At 43.1% G+C, this 26654-nt stretch overlaps 2 protein-coding genes across 3 annotated transcripts in view; both read left to right on the top strand.

Annotated features, from left to right (window-relative positions):
• The first annotated feature begins 324 nt into the window (after window positions 1-324).
• Window positions 325-7073, top strand: LOC126398779 (NHS-like protein 1). The gene is made up of 2 exons (XM_050058372.1): window positions 325-1768; window positions 6937-7073. Exons 1-2 carry the CDS (start codon window positions 1528-1530, stop codon window positions 6972-6974), a joined length of 279 nt encoding a protein of 92 aa, XP_049914329.1. The 5' UTR covers window positions 325-1527; the 3' UTR covers window positions 6975-7073.
• Window positions 7074-13446: 6373 nt separating this feature from the next.
• Window positions 13447-26654, top strand: part of nhsl1b (NHS-like 1b) — a 70785-nt gene continuing 57577 nt past the window's right edge. The window contains exon 1 of one of the 2 annotated variants that reach the window (XM_050058360.1): window positions 13447-13750. In XM_050058360.1, the coding sequence (XP_049914317.1) occupies window positions 13735-13750 (16 nt within the window). In that variant the 5' untranslated portion in view covers window positions 13447-13734. Of the gene's footprint in view, window positions 13751-24787; window positions 25273-26654 lie in introns of those variants that run through there. The other variant, XM_050058355.1, reaches the window with a different exon arrangement.

Here is a 26654-nt window from a genome sequence, read left to right as displayed (position 1 = left end):
ACACGACTCGCAATTATCACCACCAGCACCTGAGAGGGATTAAACACTCCGTCTTTGTCTCCAATAAGGAAGCACCTGAGGGACTAGAGACAACTAGGATAGCGAAGAACATAAACAGGAGGATAAGTGGAGAAAGAAAGGTGCGAGGGGAGGGAGGAAGGAGTGGTTGCCATGCCGGCAAACGAACGGATGGGAGGGGCAGAGATCAGGGATCACAGAAAACAGAAAGAAAGAGGGAGGGAAGGAAAGGAAGAAGGGACGGGCTGACTCGTATTTCAGCTCCGTGGCTACTAGGGTTGGGTGTAATCCTAACTCTACACTCACAACACACATAGTCAACTCTCACAGTCAGTCACACACTGACCAAGAATGAAGTTCAGGGAATCCTCATCAGCACACACTACTTATTAGCCTGTCTGTGCGTCACACTGCATGCTCAGCAGGTGTGGATTTCCCCTCCTGATTCATGCTTTATCACCGATCATCTGACTTGAGATTCAGATCCAGACGGCGACTTTGAACACCTGGACTTTTTTTTGTTTTTGGTTTTTTTTTGTAAACGACATCAACGCTCTTAGCATGCCTCTCCCTCCAGTGTCGACAATACACCAGGGAATGCAGTCAAAACAGAAGAGAGAAGAAGAGGAAGAAGAAGGTGTTGACAAGTTTTCATGAAATTCTCTGGCAACCCTCCGAGGCGGCATCGTCTTTACCCCCTGGCATCTAAACACACACACATAATAGAGGATCCGCTTTTGGAACTTGTGGCGGGAGGATTTCATATGCGAGTGTGTGCCTGTAACTTCATCAGGCTTGGAATAGACCCAGGGACGCTGACAGCTCTTAACCTCCTGGTCTGACCTGGCGCTGAAGACGGTGCGAGTCAGCTGGTGTGTGCGCTAACAACTGGAGATACTCAAGGACACACACGGTTGTAAACAACAACCGCTGACTTGCTGTGATTGAAAAGTATCTAAATGTAATTTGGAAACCTCTCTCCACCCCGTCATGCACCACAGAGGAATATTACAGCCAAGTGTGTGTATCTGAGTGTGTGCTGTAGAGGGGCGGTGATTTTCCAGATTGCTGGATTGCCTAATTATCCCTTTTGGGTTTGGGAATCACGCCCGGAGTCTTTTAAACACAAAGGACGAGAAGAAAGGAAAAGAGATGATTTAAGTCTGGCTTTTGGCTTATGACACAGAGATTAATTGAAGGAGAAAGGGGCTGGAAGTTGAGGCTGTCCGGGTCAGAGCCACGATGTGGAACTGTGCAACCAAAGTGGAGGAAAACTGGGTTATAGCTGAACGTCCTCCTGGAACTAATTTAATACTTGACATGGAATCCGAATAGTTTGAAGCATTTTCGTGTGCAGACCTGGATGCTGCATTCAGAAATGTTTGGAATCTCATGATCAGGACTAAGAGTGAATATCTGCCATCCAGCGCAACATCTGAGGATTATTTCCCCAGGTGGTTTTAAAGACACACACCCTCGCATCTCGGACTTGCTTTATCGAAATTGAGGATGAGAGGGGAAAGGAGGTCAGCTTCCTTTCGCAAGGAGAAACCTGCGGGCCTGTCCCGCGCTCTCAGCTGGCTGAGCGTGTCCACCCTCTCGCGCCAGAGCAGACGCATCTTCCACAGCCAGAATGAGCTCCACTCCGTCCACAACCGCCAATCATACTCGCACACTCACCTGCATGCAGCGGACGGAGACGAGGATGATGACGATGATAACTGGGTGTATCAGCCTCAACACAAAATAGGTGAGAGGGGTGAAAGCAATGACGACACAAACTTTGTCGTTGGATATTGTGTTTGTTTGTTGTGCGTCTTTCAGTAGATGCAAAAAAACACATGGTATGTTTGTCTTGGCTGCATCACAGCTTGTCACAATGCTCCGAGCTCCTTCGAATGGATTGTTGTTCTCACACTCAACCAGGAAGCGAGTGAATGACTTGTTTCCTTGCACAAGCATAGCAAGAAGTGGGTCACTGTCTTTTTATGGCCCCTTGTTCTCCGTCTCCACTTCCTGGCACTTCCTGGTTACTATAAAGAGCGAACAGGAGTAATCTGTGATCACTGGGACTGTTAGGGGGTCAAAGGGCACTTTGTGTGCGCGATAGGTAAACAACGATGCTTCTGGCCGGATGCAGGTGATGTCACGGGCAGGGTGATGTCACAGGCTGGTGGCGATGTGAGTGCAGGGTTCGGTGCCAGGGAGTGTGTGTATGTGGAGGCTTGCAGAGTTCATCACTCAGACTGAGTGATAATGTAGAATAATGCGTTTTCTTCATCACTAGTTTATATCTGGATATTGTCTTGACTGAGGTAAGAATGCCATTTATCTTTCTCTCAGTACCTCTGGGATATTATGTTTCCTGATTAGGCTCATTACTTATTTATCAGTTCATTAGTTGTGTGTGTGTGTATGTGTGTATTTAGTCAGTGGTGTCAGTAAGACTTTGGGGACAACAGTTGTAACTGGAGCTGTACCTCTACCTGAAAATGGAAAAAGACACCGATGCTGCACTTTAGTCTCACGACTTTATTCATTAACTCTGACCCATACTGCTGTCACCTCCAGCTGCAGTGACGGGTCTGTTTCAGCTGGACTCAAATCAGCAAAGACAGCGAGGGCTAGTTTGACATCCATAATCATCAGTCACTGTAATCATACTTAAAATTACTGCAGGAGGTGTCTACTTTTTAATGCAAAAAAATCAGACATTGACGTGTGGACACTGGCAAAAAAGTTGTTTTTTTTTAAATTGTTTTTTGCATTTTTGAGGATTATTTAACATATGTAGAGACCCCAAAAAAAGTAATAAAAAAATACATATACATGCATTGAACATAATCAAACAAAAGCATATACAATATAAGGAAATAAGTGACAATAATATACTGATGATAAATTTAAAAAAAAAAGCAAAAAAAGCACATTAAATAGAAGTTTTCTTATGGTACATAACATGGCCTCCTACATGTTAACATGTGTCCATTAAGAGGTGTAAATCACAAGTTTCATCATCAATACTTTATCAATTCCGTGGACAATTTTAAGATATTTGCTCACATCACAAGGTCATACTATTTTGATTCAGTTCACTTCAATGCAGGCGCCTGCGATCAATATGCAAAGATATCAGTAAATATCTTCATTGTCTTTTTCTTGGTTGCCTACCATTGTCTGACTGGCACTAGGCAGCTAGCGCTGTTTGAATGTTTACGAAGGAGGTTTGCTTGGACGAAAATGGTGATGCAGACTTGCCATGGCAATTTTAGAACAAAGGCAGATCTTAAACATGACGATATATATTGATGTTTTCACTTTGCATCAAGGATATTGGATTGCTGATAATTGAATCAATATATTGATCCAGATCAGTGTAGCGTTACATCCCTAGTGTCCATGTCCATATGCACAATGCATCGCACATGTTTTTCCTCTTACCTGTAGTGCTGTTTATCAATCTAGATTATTTTGGTAAGAGTTGTTGAGCATTGGAGATATCAACCATAGAGATGTCTGCCTTCTCTCCGGTATTATAGAACTAGATGCCACTCGGCTTGTGGTGTTTAAAGTGCCCAGAAGACCAACAGCAATGTCTCTTTTCAGAAATCATAAGCCAGTTACTCAAGATAATCCACAGACCTTGTTGTGAACAGTCTCATGCAGAAACTGTTGTCTTTTACCAAACTACACCAGTCAACTGTATCACCGCACAGACGGAAGTGTCTACTACTGCTGCCACTAAGCTAGCTTGATTGACTGATAATTGAACATCACTGCTCAGTCGAGGAGTTACAAGCCTCTCGTCCATGATTAGCTGTATGCTTTCTTCTGCGTGGAGATGCGGTTTGGTGGATGTAGTTCAGTAGGAAGAAAATTGTTCCCTACATGAAACTGCTCACAGCAATGTCTGTGGATTATCTTGAGTAAGCGAGTCTTGGTTTCTGGAAAGGGACATTGCTGTTGAGTTTTCCAAATGTCTTTCTTAGCACCACAAGCAGAGTGCCATCTACTTCTATTTATTAGACAGAAGGCAGACATCTCTACAGCTGATATCTCAAACACTCAGCAACTCACACCAAAATAATCTACACTGATAAATCTCACTGAAGGTAAGAGGGAAATGTATATTTTTGATTTTGGGGTGGACTCTCCCTTTTAAGCAAAAGTTGCCATTTTGTAGCCTCACAGGAATGTGGAGCTCGTTGCTGTTGTTGCCGTTCACTGCATGTCTCAATCCTCGCTGGTCACTCAATCACCTCTGAACCTGCCCCATCCTAAAACAGCTCAGGGCGGCACATGGCTGGGATGGTTTGAGGTCCTCGCATTTTTTCTCAAAGTCAAAGGGGAGAAGCTGCGTTCACCATTTTGGAATGTCATCATTAAAACCAAGGCTTTAGATGTTTACCACATTATAAGAGTTGGAGTGAAATAGGCGTTGATGTTTTTAAATCTTTTGAAAATATTTTCCGTGTCTCAGTTCTTCAGGCCGGTTTATATGTTGTTAAACTTTTAAAGCTTCAAAAACAGAACACCATGGAGATTCAATAAATACAAGCTTGAGATGACTCAGGCCCCAACACTTAAAATCAGGGGTGGTGATTAGCTCTAGTGCTTAGGAAAGCACTTCTATCTAACATGAATTGTTTGACACATCTCATTGTGTCGTCCTTCAGTGGTGATCATTGTTACTTTACTACTCTGATAGATTTGATTTTCTCAAACGATTATTTGTTAGAGTCAGGAAGCAGATTCAGATTGGTCAATTCCAGTCCATGGTAATTGACCGTATACTTGTTAAGTCTTAGAGGAAAGGAAAAGGGAGTGTTTATTGATTTTGTTGTATTAGCTATCAGCAGGGATTGTAGTGGAAGTGAATGCACCAGAGGATTTGTTTTTCAGAGCCTTGCTTTCTCCTACTGAGCTTTTTTCTACCTCACACGCCCTCTTTTTTCTCTCTCTCTCTCTCTCTCTCTCTCTCTGTCATACACAGACTATATCTTTTTATAGATAATTCTAGACCAGAGACAGTGTCAGAGACAGGTCAATATAAAACTATTCCATCCATAGCTCACACACAGATATACACACATGCTGTACGTGTGCACGCTGCACACCACACAGCGGAAACGTCTCATAAGAATACCTCTCTAGTTTGAAACGTAGATATTTATAACCTCTGGATCTTGCCTCCTCACGACTGCCAGCGCCCATTACAAGGCACATGGGCAGCCGCGCACCGTGCCTGTGTGTAAATATAGCCCTAAAATGAGCGCCTGTGGCTCCAGAACCTGCAATTTTGACGCAGCCTCCAGCTTGAATGGTTGGGTGTTTGCCTCGGTTGCCAAGGGAACGGGTGTGCGATTGAGTGCTTCCCGGTGTGGTTCAGTTTGACTTTGCTATTGGGACAAGGCTGAACCAATCATGTGTAAGAGAGCCGTCTGGTACACAAGCTGCTATTGGCTGTCCTGACCTAAGGTGGATTAAAAACACTGGGTTGTGAAAGGGAGCAGAGAAATTATGAACAGGACAACTAAAGTAACGAAATTTGTTTGTCTTGTTTTGCGTAGCATTTCATAGAGCCAAATATCTGGTGTATTATGTGACTTACTTTTTTATTCCTCAAGTAAGAAAATTGCAGTATGTACTATAAACAGTTTTTCATAGTCAATTGTTTGTGCAGTTAGTATACAAAATCCAATCTATACTTGTGGAAAATGATGATTTGCAAATTGTTTTCCAAGCAATAAATCTTAGTAAGCCTTTATTACGTTATTACATTAGCAACATGGGTGGAGAGGCAGGGAGGGGTGTGACATGCACCAAAGTAACCCTGGGACATTACAGTTATATGGCGTGTATTTTGAACCTCTAGACCATCAAGATGCTCCAACAGTTAAACACTTTTTTGTTTTATGAGATGTTCCTGGAACTGTTCCACCACCACCCATCATACGTTTTACTTTTACCTGCTGTGAGCACCTCCTCAGTTTTGTTTGTGCAATGAGCTGTAGGACAACAGTGCCTATCAACAGCTCCCACAAAAATATATACTGCATTCTCAAAACCTGCTTACGTAAATATGTATGGTAGAACTGGGACTCATCTCTTCTCTGATGCAAGGCAGAGAAAAAACCATGATCTTACACCAGATCAACAGTCGGTCAATGTCGGGCCGTCGGTGGACGTCTGTGGCTCTAGTTTTTACCATTGGCACGTAGTCGGCCATTGTCGGCGGCTGTTCAGCTGATTGAGCATGTAGAATCACTGGCAGGGCGAGAGTAATCACTCTGATTAGCTGTTTAAGTAAATGAGTGCACGAGAAGAGAAACTGAAGCAAGGAAAGCAAGCAAACGAATGAAGTCAAGAGGGCACACACAGAAGGCTCTTCCAATTGGTCATCTTCATCTCTTCTGATCATTCAATACACAAATATTTTAACGATGACATGGCCGTCTACAATGAAGCAACTGAAGACCAAGTGGTGAGCAAGAGTGGTGTGAAAAACGCTCCTTTATTCATGTACGTTACACAACTGCGAGTTGTAATCAGCTGTCTTTGCTCTTTCAGTCTCCCTTTTTGAATGACGAATACAGACTGCTATCACCTGCTGGTATGGAGAGTTATTTCCTGCCACGCAGGTGTAGAACGTACGTGCTCGTTGGCAGTTGGCTGTAGTATTTCTGGTTTGTTCAAGTGCAACTTTTTGGACCAGACAAAGGCAACGCAACAGTCAGCCTTTGTTGCTGCACGTTCTTTGATGTTGGTTTGTTGTGTCTGGGCCTTGAGGCCAGAAGCCTGTAGGTGGCAACAGATAAGTAACGGCGAAAAAGAGGTGATTGTATTATCACTGCTGCTTTATCTCAGCCTCCTCCCACTGTTTCCTTTACTCTGTCTCTTTCTTGCTCTGTCACACAGATAAACACTCGATCAATCTCCTTGATCAAACGTATTGATCTCCCCTATGTGGCTGTGTGTCTTAATCAATCGACGGGCAGGCATGGTGGCTGCTCTGGAAGGCCATGCCAAGAAATAGATGGAATAGATGGGAGCCTGAATCCTTGTCTGGCAGCTGAGGATCTGAGCTTTACATGATTACTTCACTGCGTCTTGCAGGGTATGCTGTTTATGTGTTGTGTACAGGAAGCCGCCATATGAAATGAACCTGATGACTCTGACTAATTCATTTAGAGATCCGTTGTTGGCATGTTGGAGTGCTCCGTGTTAACATGCAGGGAGATTGAGGGATTTAGCAGAATTTTGTGTGTGATGTGTTTTTATATATCTACACTATGTCACTGTGGTTTTTGATCTTCATTTACACATGTAGGGCAAGGAGATATTAACCTAAATATTTACCACACCTTGGCACAACAGCGGTGTGTGGGCCACAACCAGAATTGGGTCTTGCATTATAAAGTGGCATTAATGAGCTGTTGATGAATTTAAGTGGCATGAAAAGACCTATTAGGTGTTATCTGTCTGTGTGAGATGTGTATTGGACTTTAAGAGTTCGGAAGAGACCAAACTCTTTAGACAGTCTTTTTTTAAAGGGGTTTGAACTAGTAAAGGGATGGATACACACACAGAGCGATACACACTCATCACGATTATGTAGTCCATGTGTAAATCCAGATTAGCAGATGATAATTCGCTCTAGGGGGGTGATGTGATGTATAAACCAGCAAGGCCTCATTAAAAGACAGACATGGAAATCTGGTGATGTGGCTCATGGCCCAGGGCGTATACACACTCCTGCTGTACACAGAAATATACGTTTACACACACCACACATGCACACAAACTTAAAGGACAGATGTGCCAAATGAATTAAACTTTAAACTGTTTCTAATCACTTTTTCTTTGTCTTTCTCTCCTATGTGCTGACAATGATACGGCAATTTTCAGGTAAGTCATAGTTGTTTTTTTATCTGACCCACATAACCTCCTTTTTACGTCTCTGTTAGCTGATCCCAGATCAGACCTACTGTATGCTGAAAACCCCGACAAAGCCTGCTGCATCTCGCAGTCGAGTTTTAGCCTGTTAAATCGCATTAACTTCTATTTCCCCACTAAAAACCAAATCTCTGGCTCGCGTCATCACCCACCTTTTTTTGTATCCCATTGAATATATCCTATTACCTTTTGTATCATGGGATCTAATCCAGGAATGCCCTGTCTCGACGATGAGAAGGGGAGTTAGAGGAAAAACAAGTGATTATGTTGTGAACATGATTTCGGTTTGTAAGGGGATAGAGGTTGAGGGCTTATGCTGATAGGATGCACTGATGTTGTCTCAGCGCAGTCCAGAGGTGAGGGATTATAATCCACATATACAGGAGCTGTAGTGATGTCATATGAAAGCAGATGATCTCTTTCAGTCACCTTTAGTACAAATCCAATCATGTCTTTTTTCTCATACGTAGATTTACTGTTTATTACCACTGATAACTGATAAATCTGTTTCAACTGAGAGGTCTGGTTGGCTCAGATTTTTCAAATTCCAGGTACCCTCTCATCACATGTCTATCTGATCGTGCTGCCATAAGTATTATGTTTGCTACAACAAGCTTAGGTCCTATCTGCATGTCATTTTTGTTTTATCTTGCACTGACGTAGAGCTCACGGCAGACAGTAACAACATGTTGTGTTTTATGATAGAAGATGTGCAGCACATTGAGTCACAGACTGATGTTTAAGACAAGATATTGTCTGATTCGGGGCCTCTGACACCGTCCAGGCCTTATCATAGTGTTTATTCGTGGACAAAGACTGTATTCTGGAGAAAGACAACAGTGGTCAGCTGGAATGTCTCTGAATGCAGTCTTTATATCCTGTAGTTACAGTACAAGACTGCCATTTACCCAGAAGACCTGCTGCCACTAGGGCTGGAGTCAGCCAAAGAAAATCTTGGTTGACTGAAATTCTAATTTCTCTTTAACCAGTGTATTAGTTTTCATGTTATCTCTAGACCGTGGTTATAGCAAAATTATGGATGAGACCACCATGATGTCACCCATTGCTTTGTGGACTACTGTTTTGAAGCCTTGACTTCAGCAATAAATGCGTCGCCATCTTGGGTTTTTGGAGCAAGAAATGACCATGTTTGGATGAGAGAGTGGCGCTGTGGAGGAGCAAGGGGTGGATCTGATTCATAGGCTGTGGTGATACCTAGCAGACAGTCTGTATGTATATAATATTTATATTTCAATATAAACAGTTGAATTTTATGTAAAGTTGGGCATTTTAACATGAGAGTCTATGGGGATTGACTCTCATTTGGAGCCAGTTTCAAAGTGAGGAACTGCAGTTTTTGGCACTTCCTCATTGTCCTCATTTTTCAGCCCCGGTTCTCTTACCTGGTAGCATTGGGTCCTCTTGCACGTTTTTGCTTAGGGCCAGCCTATTTCTTAAATTGCAATGGGAGCACAACATTATGATGCTATGCTATAAATGCCAGCAGCGTGATGAGGCGCTGGGCGTCTATTCTGCAGTCGAAGCTGCACGTTTGGTGCTTTTTTTTTTTTCTGGTTGCGAAGAGTTAAGAAAATGTTCAGCTTTGGATAAAACGCTGCACCCGTCACTGTCTGTTTTTATCCAGCTGTCAAATCAAAGTTAAGGAGGGGCAGAAGAATAACACAAAGACGCACCGTTAACAACAGCAATGGAAGGGAAATAAATACTGCTGGCCACACAGATCGGCCTTTCCGTCATCCAGGGAAAGGGCGTTAGCTAGGGCACTACCTTGTGCCAACATTTTTACTTTTGTGGATGTTCTGTATCATAGCAACCAGACCAAAGTTTCTCAGCTAAAGAAACGCTGCGCCTCCAAAGCACCTAAGCATTTTCAGATAAGCACCTGATGTTTTCAGCCAGGAAAAAAATACTTTTGTGGACACATGGCCTCATGAAAATAACACCAGCGATTGTTCAACCAACGAGAATTTGGTTGGACAAGAGCAGCCAATCGACCAACTGACCAGAGGGTGTCAGCGCTAGTTGCTTCGCAGTAGGGATAGACCGATATGGATTTTTTAGGGCCGATGCCGATACCGATTTTTTTCCATCACCCTTAGCCGATGACCGATTATGGACTGCCGATTTTCTTGAGCCGATATTTGGGGCCGATACTGCTTTTGCTCCCTCAATTTACATCAAAAAAATGACACAATGATAACAAATATTACAGGTCTCAAGTTTAAAATAAGAAACATTTATTGAACAGTAAAAAATACTAAAACAAGATGGAAAGTTGAGGTAGAACAGGTAGAATATTATTATTATTATTATTATTATACATTCAAATAAAAAAAAGAGTTCAGTGCTCTTAAATCTTCCAGTAATGTCTTTATAAAATAAACAAATATTTAAGCTGAAGCATAAATAAAACAACAACTACTGTACAAAGTAGGATTCGCTGCATGTGCGCTGCAGGGTCTTCCAGCAACGCAGAGCTGCCCGTGGATGCCTGTCTGTAAATCATGCCAGGGAAAAATAAATCCGCGAACCCACGCGCGTATCGGCCAATGCCGATACAAGTAAAAAACTCAAATATCGGCCCGATATATCGGCTGGCTGATGTATCTGTCTATCCTTACTTCGCAGTCTAGTGCGGAAATGTTCCTGACAGCTTCTTTTTTGGATCATTGTACAGCAGTGTACATCGCTAAGACATCAGACTTAACAGCATTGTCGCACTTTGTTGCATTTTGCTTTGATGCATCTGTTTTTCAACCTCAGTGAAGCATAAAACTGTTTTTCTCTTAATTTACGCTTTTTCCACTTGGGTATTTTTATGCCAAAATTGAAAACGCACATAAAAGTAAGTGGAAGGAAATGCACTTAGTTATATACTGTAATCTAACTTGCCCAAATATTTCTCAATAAAGAAGACATTAGTACTCCACAATTCAGTAGCCGGCCTTGGCCTTCATATAAAAGGGGGCTAAAAGGGAATTTTTAAAATTGCACAAATATGATAAATAAGTTCTCAACATGATTTGTTAAGAATAGAGAAGGAATTCCACCTCTCTTACTTTACAACTTAAGCTGTGTGAGAGCAGTGATTAGGCAGACCTCAAGTGTTTTCTTCACAGTCAACGGTTTTGTGGTGAAGGTTATAACGTAAAAGCCAATTTGGGCGATGCAGCATCCAATTAAGGTGGAGGTTTGATGAAGTCAGGTTTTATTGTCGGGTTAGGTGGGTCTGTTAAGGGATGTGTGTAAGTTTTTAATTGGTGATTATTTCCAGGGTTGTGTTTTTGTGGCATTTCTCATTATATGCACTCAGCCTTACAGAGGGGCTCCGTGTCACTCACACACACACACTCACACACACACACACACACACACCAGTCAGGCCGTAATTGGTGACATCTGGTCGAGGCAGACGTGTCATAACATGTGAGCCATACTGGGGTGGGATTAACATGTTCATAACACACACACATGCACACAACACTCACACTTTACTGCTGCCTCTTTGCTCTTTTTGCACTTGTAACACTGATATTTGGATTTCATTTTGTTGTTTTGTTGTTTACATGCCATATCCCATCAAAAATAGCTGCTTGCTGTACAAACCAGTGCAGTATGTTTCAGTGTCTGACTAACAGACCTGATTAAGAGACTTCCTAACAAGCCCCTGACTATGACATTTGATAATTACCCATATAAAGGAGTGTAACCTGATGTTTACAGTAGTTTAAATGTCACTGTAAGCCTTTATAATGCTGTATGATGAGATGATGTAGTAATTTTGGTCATGATTGCTATAATTACTCCATCATTTTACATGAAAGGTTCAAGTGTTGTGAACATGATGGTGCTGAAACATAACAGATGTAGTTTAAAACAGCTGATACACGATATACTCTGCATGTTGCCTTTGTTATGCAGGAATCTATAATACATGATGAATACTGGTTCCACAACAGAGTTGAATGCAGATAAAAAGTTAAGTATTACATCACTTACCCTTAATTAGTTGCAATTAAAGGATCTCACCAGGTGCTCTGGCAGGCCGAGTTAGTCCCTCTGATTAAGACTAACTAATCAGTGTAATCAGTGGATGTTGTGTTTGATTAATGAAAGGAACCTGCTCGCTCATAATAAGCTAAACTGTTTCCCAGCTCAGTTTATTGGTCCATTATAGCTTGTTAAGTGGAGCTTGAGTGGTTTTTACCTTTTTAAGCCTCCCCAGGCCTTTAAGCAGTAACCAACTCTGTTTATGCAGTGTCAGAGAAAGCCATTACAGAGCCTCATTGGAAATCAATGACATTTTGTATGCAGCTGTCCAGTCTGGAGTTAGCCAAACTTTACATCGACACATTCACTCTGTATCATCGTCACTGTGTTCGGATTTTGGCACGCCCCAGCCCCCAGTGAAGGACACGTACAGCAGAAATACATGGGGCATGGATACGACTTGTCACATAGGAGGGGCGGACCGTGGGTACCTGCTGGAGGGCCGCAGAGCAGTGGGCAGAGAAAAAATAAAAGACCATTCACGTAAAAATAGAGGCTGCTGTTGTCAGTGTAGCAGCTTATGTTGATTATAATTGACCTGCTCTGCTGCGGACACTCTGCCAAACACATTGCACATCCGTGCACCATGTATGTCAGCTGAAAGGCTGTATTTTTGATGAGGTTACTCATTTCCTGCCCTGTTAAGGTTTGAAAAAGAAAACTTTCTTGCCTTCTGAAAGTTCCTCTTAGCGCCTGTGTGACTTTTGACCTCTGCATCTTTTATAAATAATCATTTTTTTGTCAACTCTTGGCGCTCTTTTCTCAGTTGAGGTGATCTAAAGTAAGAACTGCTACTGTTAAAGCTGAACAAGGTAGAAGTAGGAACCAAACACCCAAAGGCAAATGGTCTTTTAATTTGATAAAGTTTCCACCGTCTCTGAGCGAGTCAGTGTTTTAGCCTCTCAATCCGTGTGGCGCTGCCTGTAATTCAGAGCGACCAGCCTGAGGGTTTGGGATGCACCGAGGTTGTAGCTGCTCCTGATAACAAACAGTTGAATTGTGGGGATTAAAGAGATTATATTTGATCAGCGCACAATGGTTCGGCCTCAAGCCGGGGCCCCCTGCCTCACTCTGAACTGCTGACTGCCCAGATTCTCTACAATCACAATCCACGATGAGACTCGCGCTGTGTGTGTGTGTTTGTGTAATTTTGTTTTTATTTTTACCTGCCCTAATAAGAGCATAGATCCTTCTTATAGTTATTATCATACTAAATGTATGCTTGTGTGTTTTGTATCTGCATTAAGGACACTAATAATGGGGTGGACAGCAGCTTCAGGAGTTTTAGATCGAGGCTGGGCTTCACTACCTCTCAACACTGATGGGGCGGAGAGATGGGGGGATTGTCAGCGTGGTACAGAGACATTCACAGATGCAGGGAGGGCGAGAGGGGAAGCAGAGTGAGGGGGTCGTGAAGCAGTTTCCTGCGGTGTAGAAGTTGGCTAGCTGCCACTCAGAGCGTGTGCATGCATGTGTGTGTGAGGGGAGACAGAGAGGGAGGGAGATGGCGAGAGAGGCACCGGGAGAGAGGAGTGTATGTGTCGGGATCCGTGCGTCTGTGTGTGAGCGCTTTAACCGAGCGGTGTAGAGGAAGAGGGAGAGGGGGAGAGGAAAGAAAAGGAGGGCAAGAAAGAGGAAAGAAACCGGTATTTGTGTCTCGTGGATACATGGAGATATAAATGAAGAGCCATGTTCTGTCTGAAAGGTAAGTGTTTGTGTGTGTGTGTGCACGTTACATGTTTGCATCTGCCCGGTTTGAGTGTGCGGGACTTTTCCCGCAGACTTTCTGAGACAAAGAAAAGTTGAACTCCATCTCTCTCCTCCGTGTGGAAAGTAATCTCTGTCACAGCGGCTACCTCCTACACAATATCCTTCCTCATGTGTTTTTCTTTAGTGAAGGAAACCCTCCTTTTCTCTCTCTTTAATCATTTCTGCCTTTGTTCTTTTTTTCTGTCTCTGACTCTTTCAGGTTCACTGACTTTAATCCTACCTCTTCTTTTTTTCCCCTCTCTGTCTGTTTGCTGTTTGATCGCTCTTCTTCTCAGTCGTTCTCTGATTCATTCTTGACTTTAGGGAAACATAAAGAGGTCCCAGTATTGAAACCTCTATATGCAGCTCACTATATGAGCTTTTGATTTGCTTGATCAAACTTAGGAGTGTATTTTAGCAGAGGCGTGTGTGTGTTTTGTGTGTCTGAGTGTGTGTTGTCGGCAGTAACAGCTGGCGAAGCAGCAGTTGCTGGGCTGCTGTCCTGCAGAGCTCGGCCATGTGTTGGCTATTACTTGACCAGTTAAAGTGAGATAAGGGGTAAACTGATTCCTCGTTCTGCTTTTTTGTCTCCTCTCACACTCTGATTCATTGCTTGGCTGTGTTACAATATGCTCTGACTGCATGAGTCTGTAATGTCTCCTTCTTTCCCCTCTTTGTTTTGCACCAACACTGACTTCATTGTCAGCCATGTATTAGTAATGAAGGCATGGATTAGTTTGATAGATGATATGATGCTGGTGACAGCAGCTCTGATGTGGGTGTCAGGAGTTTTTCTTGAAGTGCTGTTGGTCTCCTTTGTTGGGAAAAGCATGTTGATGCATATATTTGAGAACACTGTGTCTCACATCATAGATATCTGTGCATGCTTAGTCACTTCTGTGGTTTTCAATATAAAGCTGTAATTGGTAACTTTTTTTTTCCATATTTGTTGAAACTGTCACTACATTCTCAAAGAAGTACATGAGACAGATTATCCATGAAAAAAGCATGTCCCTCCTCCTTTGCCTATTGCTTCTAATGGCACTCACAAGGATCTCCTGCAGCACACCAACAACAACCAATCAGAGCTGAAGAGTCTCTAAAGCAGCTGTCAGTCATGTCGATCACTGGGGTCTCGGGTCCAACTGTCAAACTAGGCGGCGCTAATCAAATAAGACTTCAGATTTGTTACTGTACTGCCTGTTTGTCACCTGAAGGATACACATTTTTGTGTACTGTTTAGCTGTAAAATGAGAAGGTTTGCTTTTGTCTTGGTTCGACTGTTTTCTTCATGGCCACTAGGTCACCAGCTTTCTCATTTCACAGCTGAACAGTACACTAAAATACGTTTCTGAAAACCTTTGAGTCAAGAAATAGGCGATGCAGTTACAGAATCTTGATTTATATTTCATCAGCACTGCCTAGTTTGATTGCAGTTCACCATCTGTTTTTTTTTAAAGGTATTTTTTTGGGCATTTTGCCTTTAATGGACAGGACAGGTAAGCGTGAAAGGGGGAGAGAGAGAAGAGGGGATGACAAGTAGCAAAGGGCCACAGGCTGGATTCGAACCCGGGCCGCTGCGGCAACAGCCTTGTATATGGGGCGCCTGCTCTACCACTAAGCCACCGACGCCCCGCAGTTCACCATCTGTGTCAGTCATGCTCATGAACTGCAGTCAAACTGTCAAACTAGGCAGCACTGATCAATTATGAATCAAAATTCTGTTACTGTACTGCCTGTTTCTAACCTCAGATGTTTTTGGATACATATTTTTGTGTACTGTTTAGCTGCAAAATGAGAAAGTTTGCTTTTGTCTTGGTTCGACTGTTTTCTTCGTGGTCACAAGGTCACCAACTTTCTTTTTTTACAGCTGAACAGTACACTACAATGTGTTTCTGAAAACATTTAAGGTGAGAAATAGGCAATGTAGTTACAGAATCTTGATTTATATTTGATCATCACTGCCTAGTTTGACAGTTGCTGTTAAGATCCGTGATTAACATGATTGACAGCTGACTCCTCTGCTCTGATTCGGTGTTTTCATTCACGTACAGTAAAGCCGTTAGAAGTGCTTCAAGGCAATAAAGTGGGCAGAGAAATATGATTTTTTTTTTTTTTTGCAGATTGTCTCTTTTAGTGTGGGGGAAATTAAGTGACAGTATCAACAAATGGCAAAAGTACATTTTTTTTTAATATATAAAAGTTACCAACTACACCCTTTTAGATGTAAAGAAAATGCACAAAAATGTTGGAAAATACTTGGAAAAAACCCAACTTTGATCATTTCCATAAGTAAACACTTAATAAAGTTGTTGACCAGCTGTCATTCTACACGTTCAGGTAGCAGTTCTTGTGAAGAAGAACCTCTGATAGTGTAATTTGGCCTAGTTTGCACATGTGTTACCCAGCAACAGTCAGCCTACACTGTATTGCACAAAACAAAGTCTTCAAATGCAGGAAATAGCACAAGATTTGGACAACATGTGAATATCTAAGTTGACAAATATGTTGGAACTCCAGGCGTGCAGAAGCAATAAATCGAAGCACACTGTGGTGCTCAGCAGCGTCTGACTAAAAGGTCCAAACTGCTCTTATCTCAGACACGAGGAGATCATCCCTCATATGAAACCACAGTATTTTCTCTCCCTGTAGCCTTGAAGATTTATGTCTTCCAGAAATGAAGTAATATAAACTGAACACTGCAACTATTTGTGGCAGTACCCCAGCTCATCAGCTGTACGCAGTAATTTATGTTGTCAGTTACACTGTTTCCACAATATGTGACTCTGGTCAGATTCGGAGTATGGAGAGAAACAGATGTGGGACTTGTGTTGGAGAGAAGAAAGACAGTTTTGTTAGATGAAGTAATTTATCATTTTTAAACTGGATTTCCTGGTTTAACTTTGTGTGTTTGGCTTTGTGTGCTTGATCCTGACCAACGAACCAGTTGTATGGTAGCAGGAAGCTCTTTTTCTTCATGCAAGTTCAGATCGTCCTGCAGGATTAATACTTTACTATGTAAAATGTGTCGAAGTTGTCACTCTCAAATCAGGGTTTACATTTCCTCCATCAGCTACAGACAAAGACAAAACCACTGCTACCACTCTCCAACTTTCAAAGATATGACAAACTGGCCTTAATACCGTGCATTATATTAAACACTGATCCAACCAGTAGATTACTCCACATTGGTTGCCAGTTACAGAATGTCTGCTTATGTTATGATTCAAACAAGTCCCCTCAGTAGGGGTTGCCAACTCCGAGGCAGATGTGACACATTTTCAGTCCATGTTTCTCCACATCCAGCTGTGGCCAGAGTGGATTCTCATCTGTTTTGACCACACACTCATCCCCCCCCCACCCCCCCCTCTCCCGTGGTAAAGCCTTGCATTTTAGTGTAAGCCCTTCTGCCTGCCTGCCAGACCACTTGGTGTGGCTTTTGGTATGTTACATAAGTTATTTCTGCACTTGAGCTCCACTTCAGTCGAATATGTTAGCCCAGAAAGGAGACATTAGATGGGACTGAGTAGGGATTAGTGGAGTGATTTTGGAAACCTCGTTGTCGCTCAAATTGGAGGTTTCCTGCAGTGTGGCGGGTATAGAAACGCAACATTTCTGTCCATGTAAGTGAATGTAAGCCATGTCAAGCAAACATATTGCGGAGAAATCATCCGACCGCCTTGTCGCGAGGTCGGCTAAGGGCACCTCGGGCCATGTTCAATCTGGGAGAACATGTCTCTGGCTGAGTGGAAGTGGGTCCAGTGTTCCATGGTTTGTTCGCAACCACTCTTGCAGCTCACTGGGATGTGTGAGCATTATAGCAGCTTCAGATGTTTTGGTTGCGGACAGCAGTTGAGGGGGAAGTGCAGATGTGCCGAATGCACATTCAGCCCTACGCAGATGCTTTGTTGATGAAGTGTGCACTTGGCCTGTAGCCTGAACCATCATTTAGTTTAAGTAGGTTTAGGTCATAATTGGGTCGTGATGTGAGGTATTCAAAGGCTCATTTAATGACTGCATTCTTTGTTTGTTCGTGATAGATGAACTCTCTATCGTCCATCATGCGGTCCATGATGTACGGCAGATTTTCAAGTCACTTTGAATACCTTTTGTTGAATACGATTAATCCTACTGAAACTTTGAACGCAGGAAACCTGAAACAATTAATTGATAAGTAGATTCTCAGATTCTCAAAATTGTAACACTGACCCAGTGTTTAAAAGAGGGTGGGGTCGTCTGCTTCCGCTTAAGCAATATAAGTCTTCTGGCCTAAAGGGTGACATAAGCAATGCAATTTGACTGAACCTTAGGGAGACGATTGTCTTCACACTGAATACCAAAAATTGCTGTAAGAGGATTTGGATCAATTGTTCTTTCAAGTATTTTGGAAAGGGCTTCAAAAATGGAGAACCGGTGAACTGAGAGACCCGGGCAAGACCAGAATGTATGAGCTAGTGATGCAGGGGGAACTTTTACATCTGTTACAAGAGTCGTCGACCGAGGGGTGCATCTTTGAGATTTTGATTTAGATAGATCTTTAGATAGATCAGTATTTGTAAATTGTGAGTTCGTTTAAGCGATACAATTGCTGGTTCCATTTGCTCATATGTGAAGTTTTGCTGCTTTTTTCTATTTTACATAAAAGATCTTTGGGTTTTGGACTGTTGCTGAGATAAAACAAGACGTTTTAAAACATTGCCGCAGACCTTAAGAACTTTTCTGACATTTTATAGACCAAACTATTAACTGCTTAATCAAAGAATACTCAATAGATTAATCACTAATGAAAACATCTGTTTGTTGCGGCGCTAGAACACAGCATGTTAGCATTTTACCAAATCCAAGTATCCAGTTCTGTATCTAATTAGGCCCAGCATTTAGCATTTGTAAGCAACAAAAGTTATAAATAACTTAAAAAAAATGAATCTTTGCTGAGTACAGACTGGCTTGCAGAGAGCACAATAACCAGCCGTCACTTTTATTATAGCTCAAACAGAATTAACAGTCTTTACTAGTGACAGCTGATATAATCTGCTGTCGGTGATGTTTGACATTTCAAGCGTTAAAAGTGACGGTTGACTCCGGCTAAAAATAAGAAGCTGTTACCCGATTGTCCAGAACACAGCATCTCTAATTCCAGCCTTATGTGTTGGCATGAATGTGTGTCTGTGTGTCACTGGCATGTGCTGGATCATGTTTTAAAAATATAACTTTTATAGAGGCGTCTATAATTGAAGGAGATGCTTGCAAGCATCTGTATGTGCGACCTACACATGTGTGTGAAGTGAACTCCAGGAATGTGTGTGTGTGTGTCTCATACACTCTTGGGAAGGCAGCAGCAGCTTGGTGTGGTTTTTCTCCTGGGCAGCCGCGTTAATTTCGGCCAAACAGGGCAGTGACCCACATAGCTATATGTGTAAAACTATATTTAACCTCAAATCCTTCGTGGCATTTCACTTAGTTTTCTAGCCACCTATACAATACTGGAACCTGACCCGAGCCTGATGTGGTTAATGTAGCCTACTGAGGCACTGGGTTTGTCCCTGTCACGCTGTGTTGATGCGAGGGGTACAGCTTGCCTGTAGATTGTGCAGCAGTTATTGACAAAAATTAGATACTTATAATCATTGTTTTTAATTATTATTAAGGCAGAAACATTAGGTCATTGCCCTGTTTCGCCTCATTTCAAAACCTTGACAGTTTTCAGCTGGTTCTAGTTAATAATTCAAAGTTAATTTCATTGTTTCCATATTTGCACACGCGCTACCTCATCAGTGCTGGCATTATTTATTCTTCGAAGTGCAGCCTTACAGTCTGCATTTACTACGTCAAGTAGAACATTTGCATGCATTATTTATATTAAATAAGATCACCCTGTGCACCTCGATAACATTCATCCTGTTGGAGGAAGTTGCAAAAATCAAAGATACTTTTAACTTTTAGGAGTCATGCTTCACTAACAAAGTTGTTGACAACCTTTTTTAGCAGCCTCGTTAAAGTTCCTTCAGCCGCACCTGTGCTGAGTGTCTGGAGAGACTCTGACCCCTTGACCCGTGGCTGACCCACTACCTGCCCTCTGGCCTTGTGGGTAGTGGTGTTGATGGATGTTCTCACACTCGATGTGGCAGGCTGCTAATCTCCAGTCAGTGCAGGGGAGGAGAGGAGCAGGGAGGACAGGAGAGAGGTGTTGAAATGTAGACAGCAAAATAAGTGTTTCCAGTGTGACGTAGCTGCTTCTAAAGCCACTTAAAATGATGTTGATGTGAAATAAATACCACAACATGGGTAAATATTGGTCCTGTAGCTTTGCATTAGAAGTAATTGAACTTACTTTACTTTACTTCACTTGTATTCATATTGCGATATTAGTATGTTTGCACATCTTGATCTAAGTGAACGAGTCCTCAGACTGACAAGACAAAGTCAGATATGGCTAATTTGAATTATATCTAAAGGGTCAAGTGCAGTTGTGTGTTAATGTTGTGGACCAAATGTGAGCTGTGAAAAATTTACCTCTGAAAATGAAATTTGGATGTCATGATTTGGTCTTTAGTTTAAGGAAATTAATTTAGCCCGCTTATGCTAGCTACTACAATCCAACTAACTGGTGAATATTAAAGTAATTAGCGGTAGCTTATTAGTAGCTAATCAACTTCATATTTGGCTAACTTCCCTGCTAAGTTTAAGTAGTTTTTCTTGGGATTGCTAATTTAACTTTAAAGGAGCTGTATGCAACATTCAGAGTGAATTTATGATTGACAGTCTGAGGATATGGCTCTCAACATGGAAGTGGCTCAGCTGGCGGCTAGCAGCTAACAGTGCTAACAGCGGTAACAGCGCAAGCAACTCCTTTCGCTACCTTGGGTTGGGACAGTGTTATCAGAGGTAAACGCGGTGCAAAGCAGCCAAGATAAGCTAGCCAGTGGGATACACGCACTGACTCAAATGCCAACATTCATGCGTGGCCAGACAAGCTACCACAACAAAGAACAGAGAAGCTCTGATTACAGCGCAGAGGTAGCGTGACTTTACCCTCTGCTCAGGACACCATCACTTCACTATATCTTCACATATCAATTATTCAAAGTAGTCTCCACGGAAATTAAATCACGTTGCCCTTGTATCGTACATTGTTTGCATTAGTAAATTATGCAAACTTTTAAATTGACATGGGACTTTGAGAGGAAACTCAGAACGAGATGTTGACCTCTGTAAAGAAGTCACAGTCTTCCCAAAGAGGATGAGATTTCTGGTCTTGATAGGGAAACAATAGATGGTGAACTTCCAGTCACCTGTGAATGGACTCTGTCAGGACTCCAGTGAACCTTTTGTCCTCTGAAAAGCGTTTGTGAAACAATGGCCTTCTGGAAAGTTTAGAAGTTTGGAAAGCTGTTGCAGTCAGTAAGAGGGACCATTGGGTGTATTTTTAGTTTACCACAAAGTTTCTTAGTGGGAGAGTTAAGCCGTGATGTTTCCAGGGACAATGCTGGAAAAGTTTTGTTGTGGGTGAAGTTTGACAAGACAATGGCCGACCCCCTGTGGATGAGTGGATGACTTCCCCAGACAGGGGACTAACTCAGCGTGCAGGTGCTCCTCACTCTATTCAGGCCTATGTGTAGCCATGGTTACCATTGTCCACTCACTAAAGCCTTCCGCTTTGGCTTCCCCCACTCACACACACACACACACACACACACACACACACACACATATGCAGTCTGTGTGCACGTGAGTATTCATAGGCACGTAGAACAGTTTATATTTGCACAAGCGTGTAAACACTCACACTGATACATAATCAATATATACTGTCCTAAATAGAAGTGGATGTTGCACTGCTTTAAGAATTAGGTGCACACACATACACATACACACAAATGTCCTGACTAGTATTAATCCCCATTCATGGGCAGTGAGCTGTGAGAGTCTGACCGCCATGCATGCTGGGTCTGGGCAAGACCTGAGCATTCACAGCCAACGTGACACACATGACATTCATTCTGTGTGTGTGTGTGTGTGTGTGTGTGTGTGTGTTTGTCACCACCACAAACATGCATGTACCTGCTTGTAAAGTGTCACTAATGTTTGTTTGTGTGTGTCACAGTAAAAACACCCCCTGTTGTGATGTTATTATGATGCTGTTATGCGTGCAGGTCTGCACGACTATACACCCCCTGATGTTGTTCTCTGTGTGAACCGTGTGACCCACTGTGTCAATGTGTTTGTGGATTTGGGGCAACAACAGTGTTAACTACAATTTAGGCCACAGTCTGAATCTTTTGGCGCGCCCTGTGGGCTTCGTGTGTCCGTACAGTGTTTTATATGTGTGGATGTGTGCGTGCGTATAGTGGTTTGTGCATTATGTTCAATGTGTGTGAGTGCAGTGGTTTTGGTTTTGTAATCAGCTTGTGTGTTGGCTGACTCACCATGCTGTGGAAATGATAACTATCGGTAATGGCTGTTTTAGCCTCTGGCTATCTGCTGAGTCTTTGGCAATAAAACAACCGCACAAACACACATACACACACACAGTCTCTCCCTATTCCCCCAAAGTTGTAATAGGTTTATGAGAGTACTAGGGCTGCAGAGTTTCCCACAGAATTACAATCTCTGTGTGGCGGTAGCTGTATCCCATCTCTGATTGCAGGTTTGTGGAAGCAGTGCAGGCAGAAGTCTTCACAAGTTTTTTTTTTTCTTTTTACTCCAGCAGCAGTTTGTCTGGAGATTTGATCAGTCAGTTAGTTTGTGGTAGGATCAATCCGAGCTGATCAGATCGATGGATTACAGGAGAAGCTGCTGCAGAGGCGAGTAAAAGCAAACTTTTAGACTCAGCGCTGGACTGGGGGGGGTGTGCAGTTTCCGTGAGAACACAGCTGGTTTCATCTCAAGTAGGTTAGAAAAAATGATGGACAACACTAAAATGAGAGTGCTGTCGTTCTCAGAAATAGAGTGTTCTGGTTACGTTTAACCTGCACCTGGCATCCTGCTGCTTTGTCTGTGCACAGAGTATCCTCTGCACTCCAAGAATGTGGTGGGCTGAATAACCGAACGGTATGTAGATCCGACAGTGCACCGAATAAACGGTCCAGAAAATCAATATGCAGTGGCAAATGCTGCTGTCCTGACAGGCTGCCACAAATAAGTGAATGTGTTGGAAACCCTGGGCTGTGTCAGATGATTGTTTCCGTTACTGAGTAATGGAAATTGTGTTTTTTGATGAATTGTTTAGTAGATGAAATATAAAGAAAATTGCACAAATTGTCCACTTCAGTTTCCCAGAGTTAAGGTTACATGTATAAATGTCTTGCTCAAATAACAGCCCTGTATATTCAATTTACATAAAATAGAGCGCAAGAGCAAATTGTTGGAGATTTTTTTGGCTTTTTTTTAACTTGAAAAATGACCGAAAAGATACTGCTAAGTACTCAGTGAATACTCACACTGGTCTCTGTCAGTACTCTTTGGCACAGGTGTTAGCGACCACTAGAGGGAGACATCTGCTTTAATATTCTCAAGTAGATCTTGCACCCCTTTTTATTTTTCTCTTCTTTTTCTCTTGTTTTTATCCATTTGAAAGCCTGCATATGTGTCTGATAGCTGGCCATTCATTGGTTAATGAACCATCATTGTAGTATCCAGGTTTCAGTTTTGTCCAGCCCTATCCTCTGCTGCTTTTCAGCCTATTAATCTGATCATATCAATAAGCTTAGCCAACCTCACAGCCAAGCTGATTAAGGATCATGCGCACACATACACACCCTCACCTGGCAGGTTATTCTGAAGTTTTACCCCTTGTGACTGCTCTCACCCTGTGTGTTTTAATCTGAGTGTGTCTCTTTGTTTGCTGCTTATCTTTTTATCTTGCTGTGCTTACATCTGTCTGTGTTAGACTGTCAGGTAATACCTCTCCACCCATATGTGCCTCACTCTGTTAAAGCTGTGAAACTCGTCGTCTTGTGTGTGTGTTTTGTCCACTTGAAATCACTAGGTTGTATATATTTTTAGCTGGATCTCTGAGCTTGTTAAGAGCAGGTAGATAAGGGTGAACCCGAGGCAGTAGGTTGATATCTGCTCCATATGCAGCTTTCATCACACTTGAGTTTGCGTCATCCGAGCTGACCAGCTGACACATATCACGCCAAGTCCTCTTGAACTTCCACACATTTGAGCACTGGAGGTGATGTGGGTAATTATCTACAGCCTGGTGTCCATCTGTGTTTTGTGTGTGTGTTGGTTACAATCGGAGGCTGCGGGCTGGAGGCTGGATAATCTGGGTTTACAGATTAGAACAGCAGCGCTGAGGAGCAGATGAAACAGGGAGGAGGAGCGGAGAGGAGAGGCCATGTGGACACCGCTAAGCAATGCTGGTGCTCTGTCTCAGACTGGAGAAAGAGGACAGAGGATGCTCGACACTACAAACTTGTTCGAACACTCTGTTGGAAGATGTAACCTCATCTCTAATTTGCCAAATGAGGCACTCACCATCTCTGGTCACAAACTGGTTTCTTGACTTTTTGTGGATCTTCTTTCACCCAATTTGTGGTGATGCTTTTCGGCCATTGCAAAGGACAGCACAGCATTTAGAAGAAAATTGTGCTTTAACCACAGGTATTTCCAATTAGGCACTGCCCTGCTCTTATTTTTGCATCTTTGGAGTGTTTTGAAAAGTTCTTGTGGTCATTTTTGAGGGTCGGAAGTCTTGTTTTTGCAAGCTGCCAGACGCCTGACTGACAATCATGCAGGATTTTTAATAGCTTTATGCTGCAATACGTCTGTGAAATATTTGTTCTGGAGTTAAATCTTGTAATCTAACACTGTGCACAGCCTTTCTTTGTCAGGCAAATCAATGCAAGTCAATAGGATCCGCTGAGAGGGAGAGGAAGGACAAAAACAGTAGGAGGAGACAGGGGGGATTTGGTCCCCTGTGGGTTGCAGAAACCTCCAAACCCCCGTCCTATCTTCCCAGAAAGAGAGGGGGAGGCCTATTGAGGGTTTGGGAGTAAGAGGGGAGGTCTCCCACAGTCACCCCTCCATCCCACCACCTCAAGTGCTTGTCCAGGGAGAGACTGTGTCGTGCAAGAAGGAGGAGGAGGAGTTGGGGGGACTTTGGTCCTGGATAGCACAGGGGAGGGTGGGCGTTGGGGGGGTTTAGGTCTTAGCAGGGGATGATCACATACGTGCGCTGCCTCTCCTCAGAGCCGGTGGTCAGCTGCTGGCACAGGGCCTGCTATGAGGACCCCTCTGGCGAGAAGCGAACTCTGTGCTCCTTCTTGCCCGCCAACAAGATGGGGAACAGCCTCCAGCCCCAGGCGTTTCCAAGCCCCAGGCCCGCCAGGCCAGAGGGCTGCCTGCGCAAACGCCTACTTTCGGTGTCAAAGGTGCATCAGAAGGCGGACTCTCTCTGGACACCTAAACCGCTGCTTGGACCAGACGTCAAAGGCTCGCCAGGGAAAACGCTAACCTTCCCGGATGACAAAGGTACAGACAAGATAGAAGAAGATATTTGGAGTTTGTCAGGTTGAAGTTGTAAAGGTGTTACTTTGCTAGAGATTTTAAGTGTTGTCAATGCGTCGGACTGTTAACTAAATTTGGCTGTAGCTCTGTCCTCTCTCATTTGAACTCAAACACACCGTGATTATAGGGGTTGTTGTCTTCAACTTCAGAGCGGGACTACCCAGGTAGCAGTCTCTGTGAGCCTCTTAGTAAGACTTAGCAGACTTAATGTGACACCACATTGCTGTGTTGCTACAGTAATGATTGTGGTGTGTTTTTCTCAGCTCCTGCTTCAAAGAGAACTTAAATCACCTCAACTGTTTGTGAGCAATAATTACACGCTGTTTGTCACAGTGCCAAAACGTCACGACACATGCGGCGGAAGCTTTTCCCAAGCTGGGCTTTGTCGCTTCTTATTAGGTGATTTCTATCCCCTTGTAACTGAGTGATCTGTGCCGTCTGTCTGTGTGTGTGTGCAAGTGCGTGTGTTATGCTGGGCGTCCCGTATGGCATCTACACAGATTGTGGCTTTGTGACCTCGGAGACCTTTGGCCTTTGGTGTGGTGTCCAGGCTCTTTTAGGAAATAACTGGATGACCATCAGAGAACGGCTTTGATGAACACTGTTGCTAATGCTTAAATACATGACCTGCCATATTGCATGCTCGAATTTGTCTTAAATCTGTGTTGGTGTAGGAATTATTAATATCTGGTTTATTATATGCATATTTAAAGACTTCCCTGTGCTTGGACATGGGTTTGATCATGCATTTATTCACATCAGTCACATTGTGTGTGCATGTCCGTCTTAATGAATGTATGGCCATGCTTGCGTCCACTCTCTTGTGGGACAGTAGGACATCATAACTCCCCTGGGTGGCCACCCCTGGGAGCCAGACACAATGGCTAGCAGCTGGAGGTGATGGGCCAGGCCTGCAGGGAAGTGTAACAGAGCTGACAGCAAAGGGGTGATGGAGCTGACACTGCTGGGGTTACGGAGGTGACCCACTTTCACCTCCGCCACTACATAAAGGAGCCATCAGGGAGATGCGAGAGAGTGCTGAAGGATGTCACGAGATCTGTCACTTGATCATTATTTATTAGCGAGACTACTCAAGGATATGACGTTACTGTACTTGATAGTGCTTCCGATGCCAGTGGCCGACCAAAAAGGCAAAAGCAGGGCTAGGTGCAACTTTTGCAACTTGTTTCCTGTTTTTGTTTTTATCCTATATCAAGTCTTTGCCTATCCATCCACTTTAATAACTACCCTCTAATGCTAATCTGCATGTATATTTATCTTAAACCGAATCCCTTACCCCTGTGTGTTTAGCGTAACAATATGCCGCCAGACGAGTGCGGCCCGTC

The sequence above is a fragment of the Epinephelus moara genome, chromosome 12 (assembly GCF_006386435.1).
Source record: "Epinephelus moara isolate mb chromosome 12, YSFRI_EMoa_1.0, whole genome shotgun sequence".
Taxonomy (NCBI): domain Eukaryota; kingdom Metazoa; phylum Chordata; class Actinopteri; order Perciformes; family Serranidae; genus Epinephelus; species Epinephelus moara.
Note: the sequence above shows the minus strand (reverse complement) of the source record. Positions and strands in the feature narration are given on the sequence as shown.

Bases quoted from the DNA above. Each gene is read 5' to 3' on its own strand.
- LOC126398779 (XM_050058372.1), top strand. From the start codon at position 1,528: ATGAGAGGGGAAAGGAGGTCAGCTTCCTTTCGCAAGGAGAAACCTGCG. The intron at 1,769-6,936 runs GTGAGAGGGGTG...TCTGTCACACAG, and splicing joins TCAGCCTCAACACAAAATAG to ATAAACACTCGATCAATCTC.